This window comes from Muntiacus reevesi, chromosome 3 (genome assembly GCF_963930625.1).
Source record: "Muntiacus reevesi chromosome 3, mMunRee1.1, whole genome shotgun sequence".
Taxonomy (NCBI): Eukaryota; Metazoa; Chordata; class Mammalia; order Artiodactyla; family Cervidae; genus Muntiacus; species Muntiacus reevesi.
Genome location: NC_089251.1, coordinates 109,701,102 through 109,722,683, shown reverse-complemented (window position 1 = coordinate 109,722,683; position 21,582 = coordinate 109,701,102). Strand labels below are relative to the sequence as shown.

Genomic DNA, 21,582 nt, shown 5'->3' with positions numbered 1-21,582 from the left:
ACTGTAAACTATACCAGAGATTCAGAAGTGTGGTGGTGACTTTACCAACACCAGAAACAGTCAAGTGAAATCACTGGATAAATACTTTAAAACATACACACTAGTCTAGGTCTTCAGCCCATTTTTTGATTGGGTTGTTTTGATGTTGTTAAAAATCATGAGATGTTTGTAAATTTTGGAGCCTAATCTCCTGTCAGTCACATCGTTTGCAAATATTTTCTTCCAATCTCTGGGTTGTCTTTTCATTTTGTTTGTTTCCTTTGCTGTGCAAAAGTTTTTGAGTTTAGGTAGGCCCCATTTGTTTATTCTTGTTTTTATTTCCATTATTCTGAGAGATGGGTTGAAAAAGACATCGCTGCAAACATACACACGAGCTGCGATCTGTTTTTCTTGACCTTGATCTTCACTGCACAACCACACAGCACAGTGTCTCACACACTGTCACCTGTGTCAGTCGCCCAGTCCAACTTTTTGCGACCCTGTGGACCATTGTCCACCAGGCCCCCCTGTCCATAGGATTCTCCAGGCAAGAATGCTGGTGTGGGTTGCTGTGCCCTCCTTCAGGGGATCTTTCCAACTCAGGGACCGAACCCATATCTCTTATGTCTCCCCACTAGTGTTACCTGGGAAGCCCAGTAAATGTATTCACACAATAAATGCTCAATAAATATTTTCTGCCTTGAAAAGAAAAAGCCAGGTGATCAAAGAACAAAGTTTGATGCTGTATGTCAGTGTAGCAACCACTTTAAAGTTACCTTGAATTTTTATGCAGTCATAGAAAAAAAATTTTCCATTTCGCATAGGCATTGATTTTAATACACAATTTTCCACTTAATACACCTTAGGGTATTTCATCTATTGCCTAGACAACATTAAGTTACACTGTTTGGAGGTTCTAAATTGTAACTGTCAGAATATCAGCCAAGTTTTACACACAGGGGGAGTCTTGTCTTCGTACAAAGGTATCAGGTTTAATAGCAACGTGACCCCACATCCTGCAGGCCTACCTTGACAATGTGCAGCTTGGGCAGCAGGTTGCAGTCAGCTAGAGTCATTTCATTGCCATCCAGAAATTTACGTGTGGAAAACTTGATGTCCTCCATACTATTCTCATCAATTTCATCAGGGAGGGGAGAATTCAGATATTCATCTAGTTTCTGCAGTGTTTTCAAGAGACCCCGCTCCAAAGCTGAAAGAAAGATGGAAATGTTATCAAGTGTGAAACAGATCGCCAGCCCAGGTTGGATGCATGAGACAAGTGCTCAGGGCTGGTGCACTGGGAAGACCCAGAGGGATGGGATGGGGAGGGAGATGGGAGGGGGGATCAAGATGGGGAACACATGTAAATCCATGGCTGATTCATGTCAATGTATGGCAAAAACCACCACAATACTGTAAAGTAATTAGCCTCCAGTTAATAAAAATAAATGAAAAAAGAAAAAAAAAAGAAAGAAAGATGGAAATGCTATAAAAAGGAAAATCACCCAATCCCCAAAGTCTAGAAGTGTTACTCCTTCAGTCAGTAACTGGTCTCTCTGACGCTGGGGTACAAAACAGACAAGGTTCCTACTCTCCAGGAGCTTATTTATTCACTTGCGGGAAAGAGATGAGACGAACAAATTTACAGATAAATATAAAAACAAGTATGATAATTTCAGATAGTGTCATCTATAAACATTTTTTAATAACTAAATGCCCCATATATAAACACATCATGGCCCAACACGGTTGATGTCTAAACTGGGGAGAAAAAAAAAAAAGGGTTAAAAAGACAAACCTGTTATTTCAAATCTAGGGAAGAAAGTCTTGCTGAGACTGAGATTCTTGTCCTCAATTTTAAATCCTGCTCCTATAAAACTATTTGGATTTATATCCATGAAACGTTTTTAGTTCAGTTCAGTCAGTTCAGTCGCTCAGTTGTGCCTGAGTCTGCGACCCCATGAATCGCAGCATACCAGGCCTCCCTGTCCATCACCAACTCCCAGAGTTTAACTCAAACTCATGTCCATCGAGTTGGTGATGCCATCCAGCCATCCTATCATTTTGCCTTTTCCTACTGTTCATGGGGTTCTCAAGGCAAGAATACTGAAGTGGTTTGCCATTCCCTTCTCCAGTGGACCACATTCTGTCAGACCTCTCCACCATGACCGTCCATCTTGGGTGGCCCCACACGGCATGGCTTAGTTTTACTGAGTTAGACAAGGCTGTGGTTGCCTTGGTTACCTAAACCCAAATTATGAAGCTATTTTCCATTATATTCTAGAAGATATTTTACCAAGTATATTTATATCTCTAATCTACAATTCTACACTTAGAATTGATTGTGTATAGTGTGAGACAGGGGTGTTTTTTGACTCTGTATTCTGTTTCATTGTTCTATTTGTCTGTCCTTCTGTTAATACCACAGTTTTAGCTACTGTACCTTTACAACACATCCTGATATTAGGCAGTATTAAGTTTCCAAACAAATCTTTCTTCAAGATCATCTTGGCTATTCCTGGCTCCTTACATATCCCTAATAAACTATAGAATTAGCATGCTAATTTACATGTGTGTAAGCACACACACACACAAACTGTTGAACTTTTGAATGATTTATAGATTCAACACAACTCCAATTTGAGAACTGGAATCTTTATAATTTTGAGTGTCCCAATCTATGATTTTTTTAAATTTTATTCAATTTTATGAAATTAAAAGAGATTTCTTCTATGTTTTCTATATAGAAGTCTTGTCCATTGTTGTTACATTTATTCCTAAATATCTGATATTTTTTATTGTATAAATATTTTTATCACATTTTCTATTGCTTCTTGCTAGCAGGCACAAATAAAACTGATCTTTATAATAGCCTCATATGCAGTCACTCTGATAATTCCCTTTTTTTAAAAATTCTTAGGGTTTGTCTGTAGATTACTTTGGATTTTCTACATTTTCGATTATATTAAGAATAATGACAAATTTATCCCTTCTTTCACAAGTCTCATACGATTCATTACTTTTTCTTGCCTATTATACTGGTCATAACCACCAATACAATGCTAAATAGAAGTGGTGACAATAGCATTGTTTTCTAGTCTCGGTTTGAAGAGGAAATCTTTCACTATTCCTCTATTAAGTCTGACTTTTCTGTGGATTCTCTGTCAGATTAAGGAAATTCCTTGCTATATATAGTTTGTACTTTTAAAAAATAAACATTTTAATAAGTACTAAATTTTATCAAGTACTTTTTCTGCATAAATTGAAATAATATCATAATTTTTCTCTTGTAGTCTATTATTGTGACAATTTGAATAGATTTTTTTGAATGTCCAATCTTCCATTCCTGAATTAAACTCAACTTGGTTATATGTATTTATCATATGTATTTATCATATTGCTGGATCTGGCATATTTTGTTTTAGCCTTTTATGACTATGTTTGAGAGAGACTGGTCTGAAAGACTCCTTCCTTTTGATGTTTTTGTATCGTTTGACCTCAAAAGGCAAGCTGGGAAGTATATCCTCTTTTCAGTTTCCTGGAAAAGTATATGCAAGACTGATGTTACATCTTCCCCAAATACTTAGAAGAGTTCATCAGCAAAGCCATCTTTGTGAGACAGTTTTTAATTATAGATATAAGACAATTCACATCTTGCATCACTTCTTGTAACAATTTTCTTACATGGTACTCTCTGTAAATTTATGCAACAGTGTTTTCAAATACATAAACATAAACATTTCATAACATCCCCCCCAAATCATTTAAATGTAAGATCTGTAGTAATTCCCTTTCATTGCTAATATTGGTTATTACCTTCTTTTACTTATCTTGATTTTTCCTGTCAAGAATTCATCAATTTTCTTATACTTTTCAAAGAACTTTTAGCTTTGCTAATCCTCTCCTAGTTGTTTTCTATTTCATAAAATTCTACTCTTTGAGTATCTCATTCCTTCTACTTTCTTGGGTTTAATTTGCTGATCTAGCTAAACCCCTGAGGTGGATACTTTAAGGTTACCGATTTTTAGCTCTTCTTTTTTTCTAATATATGCATTTAGAGCTATAAATTTTCCTCTGAACAAAGCTGTGTGTGTGTATATGTGTGTGTGTGTATGTACACTCAGTTTTGTCAGACTCTTTACGGCCCCACACACTGTAGCCTGCCAGGCTCCTCTGTCCACAGAATATTCCAGACAAGAATACCAGAATGGGTGGCCACTCCCTACTCCAGGGGATCTTCCCAACCCAGGGACTGAACCTGCATCTCTTGTGTCTCCTGCACTGGCAGGTGGATTCTTTACCACTAGCACCACCTGGGAAGCCCAAATGATAGCATATAAATTTAGACGTGGTATATTTTCATCATGTTATTCTTCAACCCATGGATTATTCAGAAATACACTGCTTATTTTTCAAACATGTAGAAATTTTCTAGCTTTACTTTTGCTACCAATATCTAGCTTATTTTCTTTGTGGTTGATACGATACAAATTTCTTTTGGAAAATTTTTCAGATTTGCTTTATGGTTCAGCTTTATGGGCTCCCCTAGTGGCTCAGAATACCAGACCATCTGACCTGCCTCTTGAAAGATCTGTATGCAGGTCAGGAAGGAACAGATAGAACTGGACAAGGAACAACAGACTGGTTCCAAATTGGGAAAGGAGTAAGTCAAGGCTGTACATTGTCACCCTGTTTATTTAACTTATACGCAGAGTACATCATGAGAAACACTGGGCTGGATAACACAAGATGGAATCAAGCTTGCCGGAAGAAATATCAATAACCTCAGATATGCAGATGACACCACCCTTATGGCAGCAAGTGAAGAAGGACTAAAGAGCCTCTTGATGAAAGTGAAAGAGGAGAGTGAAAAAGTTGGATTAAAGCTCAACATTCTGAAAACTAAGATCATGGCATCTGGTCCCATCACTTCATGGCAAATAGATGTGGAAACAATGACAGACTATTTTGGGGGGCTCCAAAATCACTGCAGATGGTGATTGCAGCCATGAAATTAAGATGCTTGCTCCTTGGCAGAAAAGTTATGACCAACGTAGACACCATATTAAAAAGCAGAGACATTACTTTGTCAACAAAGGTTCGTCTAGTCAAGGCTATGGTTTTTCCAGTGGTCATGTATGGATGTGAGAACTGGACTGTAAAGAAAGCTGAGCACCAAAGAATTGATGCTTTTGAACTGTGGTGTTGGAGAAGACTCTTGAGAGTCCCTTGGACTGCAAGGAGATACAATCTGTACATCCTAAAGGAAATCAGTCCCGAGTGTTCATTGGAAGGCCTGAGGCTGAAGCTGAAACTCCAATACGTTGGCCACCTGATGTGAAGAACTGACTCACTGGAAAAGACCTTGATGCTGGGAAAGACTGAAGGTGGGAGAAGAAGGGGGAGACAGAGGATGAGATGGTTGGATGACATCACCGACTTAATGGACATGAGTTTGAGTAAACTCCAGGAGTTGGTGATGGATAGGGAGGCCTGCATGCTGCAGTTCATGGGGTCACAGAGTCGGACATGACTGAGCAACTCAACTGAACTGAAGTGAACTGAGTGGCTCAGATAGTAAACAATCTGTCTGCAATGTGGGAGACCTGGGTTCAATTCCTGGGTTGGGAAGATCCCCTCGAGAAGGGCATCGCAACCCACTCCAGTATTCTCACCTAGAGAATCCCCATGGACAGAGGAGCCTGGCAGGCTATAGTCCATGTGGTCACAAAGAGTCAGACAATGACTAGGTGACTAAGCGCACAAGCACATCAGTTTTACAGTCAATTTTGTGTTCCATGTGCATTTGAAAAACAAGGGTATATTCTGCAGTTTTGGGGCACTATGAGATTAAATTTATAATATCAGTGAGATTAAACTTGTTCACTGTCTTATTCAATTCTTCTATATTCTCACTGAATTTTTCTTTTTGGCAGATTCTAAAAGTTACTAAAGGAGTCAGTTAAGATCTCCCACCAAGATTGTGGATTAGTTTATTTCTCTTTTAGCTCTGTCAATCTGGTTTATATATTTTGAGGGTGAAAGTGAAAGTTGCTCAGTCATGTCCGACTCTGTGATCCCATGGACTATACAGTTCATGGAATTCTCCAGGCCAGGGTAGTTAATTTATTTATAAATATAAACCTAGAGTTATTTTATTTTCCTGGTAGGTTGACCTTTTTAAATCATTCTGAAACATGTTTCATTATCTCTAGTAATGCTTCTTTCCTCAAAGTCTACTTTGTGCAATGTCTATATAGCTTTACCATCTTTCTGGTTAGTATTTACACTGTTACATTCAAGTTTCCTGGGTCTGATGATCGGTCTATCTATCTGTGTGTATTTCAAATGTGTGAAGGGGGAGTATTTCTTCTTGTACATAAACAACTATTTTTAATCCTGTTAGCATATTTTGTTTTCTACTTGGGAGTATCTGAATCATTTACATCTAAACAAACTTTGGTTTAGAATTGCTATCATGCATTTGTTTTCTATTAACCTATTCTTGTTCTCTTCTTTCTTGCCTTTTTTTGAATTAAAAAAAAATTATTATTCATTTCTCCCTCTACTCGTGTATTACACATCTTTTTGGCTAGAATGTTTCCTTGACTTACTAAAGCATAATTATAACTTTTACCATTTCCAGGAGTAATGGTAGGCAAGAGCCCTAGAGCACTCTATCTGTATTTAATTGCCTTCCTGTCTCACATGGGTTTCCCTTGTGGCTCAGCTGGTAAAGAATCTGCCTGTAATGCAGGATACCTGGGTTTAATCCCTAGGTTGGGAAGGTCCCCTGGAGAAGGGAAAGGCCACCCACTCCAGTATTCTGGCCTGGAGAATTCCACGGACTATACAGTCCGTGGGGTTGCAAAGAGTCAGACACGACTGAGTGACTTCACTTCAATCACATGCTACTATTGTTTTTTGTATTAATTAGACATATATTTTAAATTTCAGAAGTTATTACTATTCTATACAGACAGTATTCATTTATACTTTATTATATTTACACAAATTTTTGGATTCTCTTCCTTCCTTCATCTCTGGGTATTCATTTGAAATCATTTTCCTTCTGCCTGAAAAGCTACTTTTAGTAGTATTTCATTTAGTATGAGTCTGCTAACATGAATGTTTGATTTCTGTTTATTTGAAGATGTCTATTTTGCCATTACCATTTAAAATTCATAAATAAAAAACAATTAATCATTACTTTCCTATTTTTCAGTTGAAAAACTTGATGAACATGTTAACAGAACTGATTCTCAGAGCAGCCACAGGACATAGAGCAGATATTATCCTATCTTACAGATACTGAGATAAAGGAGAAGAGCATTTGCCTTTTCTCAACATCAAAGAAAGGAGATCTGACATCTTGGAATTTGACTTGTTACAACTCCCTGATATTATAAAGTGAATTGTAAATTTCAGAGGCTCATAGAGGAGGCAGTAAGAAAAAGTTGACTGGTTAGCAAGTACATGATCCAGTGGATCTTCCTGACCCAGGAATTGAAACAGGGTGTCCTGCATAGCATGCGGATTCTTTACCAACTGAGCTATCAGAGAAGCCCTTATATAGATCCAGGGCTGTAAACATAAGTGTCAAATCTTGAGGCAAAAATAAAATACTTCAAAGTGCTTGCTTTCACTTTTGAAGATTCAATATGCTTCTGTCAAAAGCAGTAAATACAGAATAAATACACGTTAGATACAAGGACTTGTTCTTTGATCAGATTACAATGAACAGGATCATGGTCTACAAGGAAGATAATACTGAATTCAAACACTGAAATAATGTCTCAAACGACACTTGAGTGGCATGACCAGTCTGAGCAAGTATATGATCTCTGATCTGCTCTAAATAAATCCTTTTCCTGAATTAATTCTCAAAAGTATCCAAAAGAAAAATAAAATATCCTAAATTTACAAGGTTTATAATGTACAGTGTTTATATTTGTAGCTGTAAGGCACTAAAATTCAGAGGCTAACAGAACATTACAATTGCTGCCCGGTAATTTTTTTTCTTTTTTTAATTTTCTTTCTTCGCTTTTTTTTTGTTTGTTGTTGTTTTCTCTTTTTTTCCTGTTTTTTTTTCCCTTCTTTTTTTTTTTTTCCTTTTTTAATTTTTTTTTCTTTTTGTTTATTTTTGCCCTGTAATTTTGGACTTAGCAAAATACCTGCAATGAAGCTAACTTGCTGTAGTCGACCAATGTTAGTGATTTTTCATAGTTAAGAATGTTGGAATAAAGGGTGTATTAATGAAAACAAAGAAGGATGAATTAGTTTGATACAATTTTTATGTAAGAATATAAGGAATGGATAACAGTGAAAAATGAGGTAACAAGAACTAAAGAACATCATTTAATAAACACAATAAAGTTCTGAAAACAAACCATCACAAAGGAATTTGAAATTGGTTAAGATGAAAATCTCAAGATTAACCACTAGAAGGCAGTAGCAGGCCATCAGAAAGTAACTCCTTTTTTGTTTAAGCTCCTTGTCTTTTGTAACTAGTAACAAGCACTATTATTCTCTAATATCCCTACTGTACTAATGCTGTATCTCTAAGAAGGTATTTCAAAAGTTCTCAATAAAAAATTACTAAGTACAACAGAGGCTATACAAATTATCTTTTAAATTTAATTGTGAAAAATCAAAATATTAACAAACACTCTCACAAACACACCAGGATCAGAAGTGTGGGGAAATGAATACCTTCACGGTGGGACAATAAACTGGTATAGTCTTTGGAGAACAAAATCTTTTGACCTATTTGAAATCTAGCACGGGGATATCAGTGGCAGCATAGTTTGTCGTAATGAAAAAACTTGAGGCAATCTAAATGTCTATCAGCAGTGAAATAGTTAACTAAAAACTCCATATTATGGAATATCAAGCAGCATTTCTTAAAGTGAGGTAGATCTACACTTTGAAATGGAAGTATTTCTACCATATAATACATGATAAAAACAACTGCTGTATGCACACACACACACACACACACACAAGTACATATTTAAGTACAATGTGTGTGCATAGAAAAAAGGAGGAGACATCCTAAGTGTTGGGGAACAGGTTATGTGATGTGACTCACAAAGGACACTGGAGTTTTATTAATTTCTGTACTATTTTAACTTCTTCAATAAGCATGCATTACTCTATGAATTGTATAATCTGAATGAGTAAGAACAAGGCAGAAGGCATTAACTAAACAAGACAATTTCTGTTACAGAAAAAGAATTTACAGTGAAGAAAAAAATTATGTGCACTTACATCAATAAAACTATTTTAAAGCTACTGCTAGTTTTAATAAAGAGGTAATCCTGCACAAGCAATTTTTAAAGGTCTGGTAACACGTTGGCAGAAAACAGAGAGAGGTATTAAGTATTTAAACACGATTAAACACCCAATACAGTCTCACTGCTACAATGATGAACAACCATCCTCTGACTTCACACGCTTTTTAGTCGAGGGCAGGCAGCGCAAGAGAGGTAAGTAGGGAGGGAGAATAAACCTTGAATAAAAAGGAACTAATCAGAACCTAACGATTCCTTGTCTCCATTTAAAAATGGGAATTGGGACATTATGGAATATGCCTCTGAGGATATAGTGGCATATTTCATCACTGCTAAATTCACTGACCTCTTAAGAATATTATAAACATCAACAGACTAACAAATTATCTATGAGTTACATTTGGGAGCTTAATAAATTATATAAATTAATGAACTCAAAGAATTTTAAAAAAACAAGAGAGATCTGGGACAGGTCATACCTAACCCATTCCATGAAAGTAATTACCCATTAATTTCTCCTTTAATGGTTCAAAAGAAAACACAGTTACTCTCGGTCACCTTAGACAAGTTACTAAAGAATTATATGTTTTATCTATCTATGTTTCCTTTTATTTATTTTATTCTCTAAAGCTTTTTTGTTTACTCTGTACGCTGATAAAAGCTTTGGCCCTTCTGTTTCACTCGCCCAACTGCTAAGGCATCCAAACATCTAATCGCTTACATAGATAGAAGTAGGTCTTAAAGGGCATTAATATTGTCCAAATATACTGAATTTTGTGAAATATTTAATAGGTTTTTAAAACCAATCAAAGACTTGCCTACTCTAATTTACCATGTAAAATGAAAAACCAATTGATGTGTATGTAGGTTGTTGATTATTTGGGGGAATAAGGAGGTAGATCATTAAGGCTTATTTAAGGTATTTAATTGTACTAAACAGACAGATAAAAGGCCTGCAACAAATATACACAAGGGAGACCCCTTAAGCTCCAAGTGATGTGGAATACTGTTTTCTGAAATCACATGGCAGTGTGGGGAGAAGCTGCTTGGCAAGTGGAATTCTTATTTACCAATAGGTAATTTAATATAAAAGGCCTTCTAAGTTACGCATGGTATAATCTATTATGTCGCTTGTTCTTATTGGTTATAGCATTCAAAGGACAGTACATGTAGGTGGCTACTTAAGACAGGAACAAGTTGATAGGAAAATAGAATACAAAGTTATAATTAAGTGAGTCACTTTCTCCCCTAGTCTCCTCCCCCATTCCCATCCCTCAAAGCAGTGGTTTTTTTTTTTAAAGCAGACACATTTTATTTCCCTCTCTTTACCAAGCATCAAAAGAAATTCAACCACCCTCCAGTTTCCAACAGCCACACTGAGAAATAAAAACATTATGACTTTAACTTAGAGAGTTCATAGAAGAAGTTCATAGAAGATGTTCAGCAAGAACAACTGGGTGTACAGAGAACAGCCACTTGCAGGAAGGAAGGAAGAGCAGAGCAGAGATATTGTCCATGGACAGGAGGGGCTCCAGTGAACTGTTTACTGAGCGTATGAGAGACTCATACAGAACCACTAGTCGGACAAAAAAAGACAATTACTAAGGAAAATTGCTCCCTAGCTGTGGCAGCTACTGAAACACATTTAATAGATGTAAGACAGGCCTGAGCACTACAGTTTTTCCCTTCCCTATAGAAACACGATTTTATGCAGTGAATATTATTCCAGAAATCACTGAAATTCAATACTAAATTGTAAAATGCTGCAATTTAAAAATTTAATAGTAATTTTTAAAAGTCTGAATAGCTTGGAAATCTACCCATTGAAATAACAGAAGGAAATCGGCAAATGTGTTTTAAATGTTTATTCTTGCTCAACTGGCACTGAGATATTTTTTCCCTTTGGTATTCTTGCTCATCTGTGGCCATAAACTCCACCCAAAGAGCCCCACCCAAGCTACCACACACTCTAAAATTATGATGGATTATAGTGTCTTTAGGAATTGGCTCTTTGGTAATTACTGATACTTTTAATTAAACACTAATGCTCTTTCTATATAGTTTTTGGCAGAAAGAACAATGCTTAACATCCCAAAGAGAAGAAAAGGGGAGATGACTGAATGGTGTAGTTAAGACAAGGTTCATTCAATGGGACCTCTTTCAAAGAGATTTCCCTTCTACTATATGTAAGTTTGGTAAATGAAATGATAAGACAGTGTCTTTTAATAAATAAAAGAAGGAGGCAGCATCTGTACTACACAAACCACTCTCACCACGAAAACAGGACTTGAAGCGAAAACCTTAGTTTTAGGATACAGAGACCTTTGCAAGGCTGGTGTGTCCAAATGATCTCTTAGAGCAACTCCAAAAACTGCTCATAAGAGTAATTAGCACAAAAATCCACCCAGGCTGACTTTAGGTTCCTGGCACCCAACAATAAACAAAAGCTTTAGTAATAGTTTAAATTAAGCTATATCAATCTATCCCAACCACTACAACCACCCAATCCATTGTTTCTGAGACACTGTAATTTTCTGTATAGCTCCCTTCATGGTAACTTCTCAGAAGAATATGTGAACAAATTCATTCAATAAACATTTAATCACACACCCACTTTATGCTAGGCACAGTTAATCAACAAGAAACAAAGAAAAAGAACAATTTAAGGACTTACTCTGGTTTATCATCAAATCTCCGATCAACCCTGAAAGCTAGTTTTTAATACTTTAAGGAACGGCCTCCAAAGTAATCATTTACAATCACTGTCATAATAGGGTTTCCTGATCTTTGTTCCTGTTTTTGTTTTGTTTTGGAGGTTTTTTGGGGGGTAAGTAAGAGGGACTGGTTCTACACTGCTAATTCAACCACTTGGTTTTTTTTTGTTTTTTTTTTTTTACCTTCATTAGCCTCTGGCCTTGAATTCTTGATATATGCAGAGAATTTGGCAAAGATGTCCATTCCAGCAGTATTCGATTCTGGGTGTTTTGGTGAAAGCTTTAAGTACCTAAATGAAAAATGTAATAATGGATTATAGAGCCTCCAAAGAGACATTTGCATAAATCCTATCAAACCATTGTGCTAGCAGTTACTAGACATCTTTTAACAGTTATTACTCTAAGAAATGCCATCATCAGTTTTCCACAGAATTTTTTAAGATGTGCTTTTTCCTTAGGAAACAAAGTTCTGCACAGTGCTTTTGTTCACATATTAATATTCTTGGCACCCAAAGGGCATCCGCACCCCATCTCCATTTTATAAATTAAAATGCTGGGAAAACAGTCTACTTGTTCAGAGAGTGGTGCCAAGTCAATGGGCGTCTTAGTAAGCGAACTCTAGAGCAGAGCTGTCCAAAAGAACTTTCTGTGCTGACGGAAATATTACATATCTGAATTGTCCAATATGGTAGCCATTAGTGACTTGTGCCTATCCAAATAGGAATCTAAATTAATCATAATAAAGTTAAAACTCATTTCCTCAGTTGCACTAGCCACATTTCAACTGTAGAGCTTTCTCAGATAGGAATGCCAAAGAGACATCTTTGGTATGCCATGCACCGAGCCAGCCGTGCACAACAGTACCACAGAACTGTGGCAGTAGGAAAAGAATCTAGACTGGCCAAATTTAGGTCAAGGACAAAAACAGCAGGAGGCCAATCATTCACTTTAGCCCCACACTCAGGATTTTCCACAACTTCCCATATACGAAATACAGTAAGGGTGACACCGAGCAACAGAAAAATAAGACATTGGAATTTTGCTAACAAGTGCTCTGTTGTGTTATTACAAAGTCTTTCTACTTTGAGAAAAGACATTTCATGAAACAACAGCTTTTTAAAAAAGACACACACATGTGTATTTTATATACACAAATTTCAACACATATACTTAATTTTTATTTCTTCCTTAAATTGGAAAACACACGTGAAAAAGACCAATTCTTTACTTTTTCCTTCAGTAGAGTTTGCAGCAACTCCAAGGAGCCAGGACTAGAGAAATCCAGACTTTTAGCACCACTTTAGGAAAGATTGAACTTTTCTTAAAAGCCCTGCAAAACTTCCCTGGAAAACAGACTGGGGCAGTAAAACTACAGAAAAAAAATCTTACATTGAACTAGTTATTCAGATTTATTCATGCATTTTAAGATGCTTTCTTACCACTTTTCTTTAAACTAAAAATGAAAAATTTTTAGGAAAAAAATTTAGTCCAATTGCAAGTTGTAGTTTCAGGCTAGTTTTTATATTCATATTTTTTATGTTTACCATTTTAAATTCAAGAAAAGATATCTTCTAAACTAGACATAGTACTATACTGGGAAGGAAAATATAAAATATCTATTAAATACCTATATGCTCAAGTTATTTCCTTTTTAATATCTATTTTTAAGCTTAAAAGTTTCTTTATAATTAGAAGTTATATTAACTACATAATGAGTTTTTCAGTGAATGATTACAGTAAATAAATTTCACCTGAGTGTATGTATATGCATATTATATATGTGTGTGTGATGTGTGTTTATATACATACATATATAACATGGTTTTTTTTCCTATTAACTACAGGATATTAGAAACTTCATTATCTCTCTTTCCCACCCCCTGCCTGAGCTGAAACAGTTAATTCCAGCTTCAACATCCCTGGATTTCCCTTGACTATGAAAATAACCAGCCGGTAGTTTAAATATTTCCACCACTTATAATACAGTACCTTCATTGACTCATTCCAAAGAAAATATAGTGCAAGGAACAAAAGCGCCTCTTCAGTACACCTATGTCTTCCTCTAGCCAAGTTTCCAAATTTATTCTTCTTTTCCCCAACCAATATTTAAGAGTACCTACTTTTTCTAATGAAGTAAACTTCATAATTCTCAAAGTAACTTATAGGGAAGTAGATTTGAATTATAGATTATTTACATATTCATTTTATGCATATATTGACTTATTCTAATAATTAGGTATCTACTATGTGTCAGAAGTTGTACTAAGTACTGGGGTTATAAAGACGAATACACAGAATCATACTTACCAGAGACCTATTTTAATGAGCAGGTAAAAATGTAGGACTTGCAATCAGCGTATCCTTTATTACATGGAAACAGATACTATTACAACTCTTTAAAAAAACAAAAACTAGTTCTCTAAAACATGCCCTATTCTTCTCTAAGACAAACAACTAAACTTGTATTATTAATTTAATGCACACAATACTATAGGTACAAGAGATCACTCAACCTAAATCTCTCAATTTGCTAAAAGGAAATTATATTCCAGAAAACTTACATAGTTACCCCCAAATCATTGGACTTATTAAAAGTATCATCAAACTCACATCTCCTGTCACCAAGTCCAGTGCTGTTGTTTTTATTACAGATCAAGTTCAAAAAGATAAATCAAATTCTAAACCGTTAGGTCCAAAATCAGTTGTCAACTTTTCTGCATTTCCCCCAAACACTGGATTTTAATAATTCATTAGTAGTAGTTTTGGCAAACTGCTTGATTAAGCAATACTTTCCAACTATTATGAACATTTACTTTAACATTTAACAAAAGGAAAGTAAATGATTAATAAAAGGTTATGTGTCAACCACAGAACAGACATGCACATCCAGGGCATTGAGACTTTAAGATCAGTCCTTTATTATACCCTGTATCACATCACTGACTAGTATTTATGGTAGACTAGCTAAGAATAATTCCATCCTTTCTAAGAAAGATCTCAGACATTTTCTCCTTTCTTGTGTTAATGTGAGAATAAAGTGTGGTTATAAAAGTCTATTAAATTATTCCTGTAAATTCATTCCTGTAAGATTCATTGTTATTTCTCTTTAAAAAAAAAACGAAAGAAAAAAGGCTTAACAACAGTTTATAGAACTTTTCTCCAAAATTACCTATCTTCCTCTATCCTTCTCTCCTTTTATCAGTAAGTTGGCCAAGTACACAAGCCTGCTTCAGTTACAAATCCAAATTTCAAAGTTTTTTAAAACCTTTTGGTGGTGGGTGGGGGGGTTGGCAAAGTAGTTCCTTCTTTCAAGCAAGGGGGAAACTGAAAAAAAATACCCCAGAAGAGAAGACAGCTTCTCCGTTAAAATCTATAGTTACCTAGACTAGCAAAAGTTCCTTGATTTTAGCTTTTCATCAGTCTCTAAATTCTAAACAACTCTAGAATAGCTTATATTTGTTATGATTAAATTAGAAATGCTCACATAAAAACCCCTCTGTTCTCAGTCATCAAATGCCAAAAACATGTTATTAGAAATGCTGGATTCTGGTTCACCAGCTTATACAACTCTTCTGCCTTTTCTCCTCCTCCTACCTGGAAACAAGGCTTACAATCAGTGTGAATAGGATCAGCTAAGGACCCGAAGACCTCATCCTAGAGAAAAGGCTGATCCCTGACTGCCCTAGAACAGAGGAAAGGGAAAAGAATGCATGTGATGATCCCACTTCCTTCTCTCTCTCATCCTCTAGAAGCAAGTCTGTGTGACAGAGAACATGCTGTTTGATCAGTATTTCACATTACGGGTTACAGAACCCACTAAGGGCAAAGTACTCTCAATCCAAACATGCTGCTCCCGTGCATATAAACAAAAACTCATCAGAAATTAAACCTCCCCTACTTTTTAAAAAGGATTCACTAAATTAAGTTGGACAACCACTTTCAGTCTCACGTGGTCATCACAGTAAAACAAACTCCCTTTGCTTTCTATCCAACCCTTCCTCTAAACTTGAGCTACCCTTCAATTTTGTACTCACTAAAGCACAATTCCAATTAAAGACTCACAGTTTACCTTTAACAGAAGTCAAACTCAACCAAATGAAAAACAGAAGTAAGAGGAAACATAGGTTTTTGAAGGCAAAAAGATCTAGCTTTGAAAGTAAGTATGCCAACTCTGCCCAGGTGGCGCTGGTGGTAAAGAACCCTCCTGTCAATGCAGGAGACATAAGAGAACCAGGTTCAATTCCTGGGTTGGGAAGATCCCCTGGAGGAGGGACAGCAACCCACTCTAGTATTCTTGCCTGGAGAATTCCCATGGACAAAGGAGTCTGGCAGGCTACAGTCCATGGGTTCGCACAAAATCGGACACAACTGAAGCGACTTAGCAAGCAGTATGCACATGCCAACTCTGCCACCATTAACTGTGAAACCTTGGACAAATTATTTTGATTATTCATCTTCAGTTTTTCCATAAAGTCTTGGAGAGGACTGAGATACTCCACAAAATACTCCACAATGGACAGTGCATGGCACATAATTAGCACTTGAATGTTAATAACAGCAGAGGCATTCGTAACATAAAAAATACTCCCTTCTATTTAAAGTAAAATTTTAAACTTTATTTAGAAACTCTCTTCAGAATATAAAGTCAAAGTTGTTAGTCAGTCAGTTGTGTCCGACTCTTTGCAACCCCATAGACTGTAGCTTGACAGTCTCCTCTGTCCATGGGATTCTCTAGGCAAGAATACTGGAGTGGGTTGCCATTCCCTGCTCCAGGGGATCGTCCCTACCCAGGGGTTGAACCCAGGTCTCCCGAATTGCAGGCAGATTCTTTAACCATCTGAGCCATCAGAAACATCAACATAAAAACAAGGAAAATTAACCACAGAGAATTTAGCAGATTAAGAACCCTTTAAAACAGAAAGATCTCCAAAGTTTTAAATTAAATTATTTAAACGAAAAGATCATCTCTGCTTAGAGTATCTCTTTAAATATGCCCAAATGAAATGAGGCTAAATTTTCTATATATAAAAAACAAAGTGAAGAAATTCCCTGGTGGTCCAGTGGTTAGGACTCCGCTCTCACTGCTGAGCACCCAGATTCATTCCCTGATTGGGGAATTAAAATCCCACAAGCCACAAAATGTGGCCCAAAAAAAAGTGAAAATGTTTATTTTCAAAGTCCAAATCAAATTAAAAATGTTATGATGTCTTAGAGAGTCCTGGATGCCAAAAAATTAGAATATTTTAATATTAGCTCCATTAATATTTATTATGAAGCTATTATTTATTAATAACTTTAATATTATTACTTAATATGTATTCCCTCTTAGAAAAAATAATAATAATGAAATTTGTTATTGTTATTGCTGATATTGTTGAATAAGGTTAGGAGAGAATATGTAAAAATACCCCCATTTTACTGAAATGGTATATGTTATCAGTATACTGACTTCAAAAACATAAGTATCCTCGGAAGGATTTACACAAGAAACTTTTCAGACTATGATTTGAAACAACATAACAGTTTCCCTCCCAGAGAATGAATGTCATTCAAACTGTTTCTCTATTTATAATTTAGTGTTGATACAATAATCTACAGTTATGAGAGAAAGACTACTTTCCCTAGCATCTGAGGATAAACTAGGAAATATGGAACTTTCCTCACAGCTGACAGACTTTAAAAATGAAAAGGGTAAGATATACATACATACATATATATATACACATACATAAAAAGAATAAAAAGAGGTCTGGCAGGTTCCATTTTCTCTCAACAGTTATTTGAATGAACGTTCATTATAGTTCATTACTGATGTATATAAATATTCAGTTTCTATTTTATAAAGATCTTAGTTTCAGTTTATCAGTATTCTAACTATATACATGTTCTGGAGGAAAAATCGAACATAGTTTTATAGATATTGGTCTACAGAAACTTTACTAGGGATGGAAGGTAGGTTAGGACTCTTGGAAAATAGAAAAGAAGTTTGAGGTTCTCAGAAAGACAGGAAAGCAGAGGATAAACTTTAGAATATAGGATTAAGAAAATGAAATTTTAAGCTTAGTATAAGATTGCTGAATAGAGGGTAATTCTGTTCCTAATTGAAGATGAACTAGTTGCAGACAGGGGTGTCATTATTCATATACCTCCTGGCAGCCTTCTTGCCTACCATCTTCAACCCTGCATGCTATGCTGCAGTTACATCCTTAGGTCCTCCAAAGAAACAGTTTATTCAAAATTATTTTTCTGCTTAGAACATCTGTCATCTTTGCACTCACCTGTGGAATGCCAATCTTTTTTTTTCAATTATAGCTTAATTCAAATATTATCTCTTTTTCTAAAGCCTTTCCTGATTCCACTCACCTTCCCATAGCACCACTATCTGTCCGTATTCAACTGCACCTCTAGAGAGCAGGAACTATCTCATATTGTATCCATAGAGCTTTGTTGCCCAGTAACTGCAGAATAAACCAGTGAATGAAGGAATGAATACTGAGTAACTATTATTTTAGAACTCTCTAACTCAATAATCTCATTCCAGGGAAATTTATCTGTATGTGTGGAGAGTAAGGACAACTAACAAGAAAAAGCTTGGGGCCCAAAAAAAAGAAACCTGGTTTTCAGGATAATGAAACTGGAAAAGCCTAAAAGGCTTTGAATCTATGCCAAGATTACATTATGATGCAAACCTGCATCGTTGCAATTTAAGTAACTGTCATTACAGTACCTTTATTTCTCAACTACATCTCACATTATAGGCAATAGTTGAGTATTTTAAAATCATTTACCACGTGGGCTAATATGCAGGACCAGGGGATCTAGAACACCTCTAAGAAATATATACATAAAAATGGAATCCCAGGGACTCAGTCTAAAAAGTTAATGCCCTTGGGTAGTAGCTTCAGAAAATTACCTTTAAAATGGCCTGATAGGAAATCTCCCAGCAACCTGTACCACACTCCTGCTTAGACATTCTGGCTGGGTTCAATGTGAGTAGGTCTTTCCCCATCTCTTCTTATCCTTAAATTTCACTCTCATTTTGGGACCTCAAATAATCAGTCTTTCCTGACCTGTCTCACATATCCCAAACACCAAGTATTCTCCAGCTTAACCCGATTCCTACCTTTCTTAGTATGGCTCACTGGCCTAGCCAGCAGCCAATTCTGACATCTGTGTAGCATTATAATGAATGAAGAGAAGTCCTAGTAATTCCAACTTAATTCTGTGACAATTTAACTTAAGTACAATGAATAGAAATGTCTCTAAGGGCCAGATAAGACAAAGCTTTAAAAAGATAGCACTATTTCCAGGCATATTTTCTTGGATACTCACTTGGGGGGGCATAAGACTTCTTCAAGAAATTCTTCAATCTTATTTACATCCGTTTTGACCTCATTGTTGAAAGTTATAAATGGTGGGTGGGTCCCCGGAGCCAAGTTCTGCAGGTCTGCAGGCTTCCTGTTAGGCAAAACAGTGGTCAAAATCAGGTCATTTTTAACTCTAACTAAAGAAGGCAACAATACTCCACATTCTCAGAGTGATTCTAAATTTTAAAGTATATAAAAATGAATAAGAAAAAATATACTTTTTCCACTAAGTATAATAGCTGCAACAGTACTCTAGTAAGAGGCAAACCTCCACAAAGCATATAATTTATGATAAGAAAATTTTAAATCTCTGATTTTAATTACAAAGTCCTTCATTCATGTTTCAAATTTAACTGAGGTACTTATTAGAAATGGAGATAGAATGAGGGGAAGATGACTTGGGAAAGTCAGTCTCTAGTCTAGACCCTGACATCAACTTATTGTATAAAGATGGACAAACTATAACTTCTCTAGGCCTTTTATTTTTTGAATAAGGGAGAGGAGTAGCTGATTCCCACAATCCTTTTCCATAACATTTCAAATTCAGGTGTTACTTCCTTTCCATTTTCCAAGTCCAGACTTGATGGAAAAAAATCAAAAGATTTGACTAGTATCAAAATACTTTAATATATAAAAGAGAGCATAAACAAAGATAAAAGGCAACACAGAATGGAAAAATATGGAAAAATGTCCACAAACCCAATTATCAAAGAAATTCAAAATTAAAGAATGAAGACATTCACCTCCTATTAGGAAAAACTGAAAATACACAGAAGACTAATAAAAATGGGAAAACTGGTATGTTGCCCTATTAAAAAGCAAAATGCTTCAACTAAGCCCAACATGCATGACCAGATATGGTGTGCATCCTAATGATAAAACATGAAGCACACATCACCACCTAAAAGCATTCTTACCAATCAAGCCTCCTAGGGCAGCTGTCTCTCAGTCTGTGATCTAGGGAACCAGGGTCCCCTGGAGAAGGGAGTGGCTGCCCACTTCAGTGTTCTGGCTTGAAGAATTCCATGGACTGTGTAGCCCATAGGGTCGCAAAGAGTCAGACACGACTGAGCAACTTTCACTTTTTCATCAGATAGTCCATGAGGTCCAAACCACTCCAATAATACAAAGACATCATGTAGCTTTTTCACTCTCATGTTGTATAGTGGAGTTTTCCACAGGTTACTTGGTGATATCACAAAGTAACAAATACAGAAGCAGATATAAGAATCTGTCTTCTATTAAGGCAGTCATTAGATATGTACAAAAATATAAAACAATGCCACTCTTCTCACTAATTTTGGAGAATAAAGTTATTTTTAATTAAAAACTGTGATGACAATGAGTTCATGATTATTCTACTTAAATGAATTAGTAAATAATTATTTTAAATTTCTAACTTTAAATAGAAATTTTAAATTTTATTCCTCACTTTAATTTCTAATATAGTAAAATCAATATTAACTGAAAGCTCTTTGAGGTCTTCAATAATTTAAAAGAATAAAGGGATCCTGGGACCAAAAAGTTCATTTATAGGAAACATGAGGCATTACAGGACAAAGTTAAGTGATACCACAAGGAAGCAGTCAGCCAAATCTAGAATTTGGGGCAATCTACAGTTCAACTAATTGGATTTTCACCAGTCAATGACAGAAGGACAAAAAGCCACAAGTGGGAGTTAGAAGGGATTACTGTAGATTAAGAAAAATTTACGAGACATAACAACCAAATATGAGTTTAATTTGTTTGAATCCTAATTTGAACAAACCAGTGAAAGAGAAAATATTTTGGAGACAACTAAGGAAACTGGGTCAGGGAACCTCTCCAGTGGCTCGGCGGTAAAGAATCAACCTGTAATGCAGGAGACATGGTAGGAGCTGCGGGTTTGGTCCCTGGGTCTCAAGGAAGATCCCCTGGAGGAGGAAATGACAACCCACTCCAGTATTCTTGCCTGGAAATTCCATGGACAGAGGTGACTGGGGGCTACAGTCCATGGCGTTGCAAAAGAGTCGGACATGACTGAGTGACTAAACAACAGGGAAACCGGATTATACACTGGGAACTAGATATTATAATGGCATTGTGATTAGGTAAAGAAATGTCATTATTGTTTGGAGATATACAAGGAAATAAATAGAGGTGAAATGACAGTATTCCTGGGGTGCGCTTTAAAATATTTCAGGGAAGAAAAAAAAGGGGGGACAAAGCAAATGGAAGCAAAACCTTGTT

The 21,582-nt window shown here is 36.0% G+C and overlaps 1 protein-coding gene across 1 annotated transcript in view; it reads right to left on the bottom strand.

Annotated features, from left to right (window-relative positions):
• CLIC4 (chloride intracellular channel 4) overlaps nt 1-21,582 on the bottom strand; it is a 72,747-nt gene that overhangs the window by 3,605 nt on the left and 47,560 nt on the right. The window contains exons 3-5 of the mRNA XM_065930077.1: nt 19,319-19,444; nt 12,170-12,276; nt 1,008-1,189 (exon numbers count right to left, since the gene is read on the bottom strand). Of these exons, the coding sequence (XP_065786149.1) occupies nt 1,008-1,189; nt 12,170-12,276; nt 19,319-19,444 (415 nt within the window). The remainder of the gene's footprint in view (nt 1-1,007; nt 1,190-12,169; nt 12,277-19,318; nt 19,445-21,582) is intronic.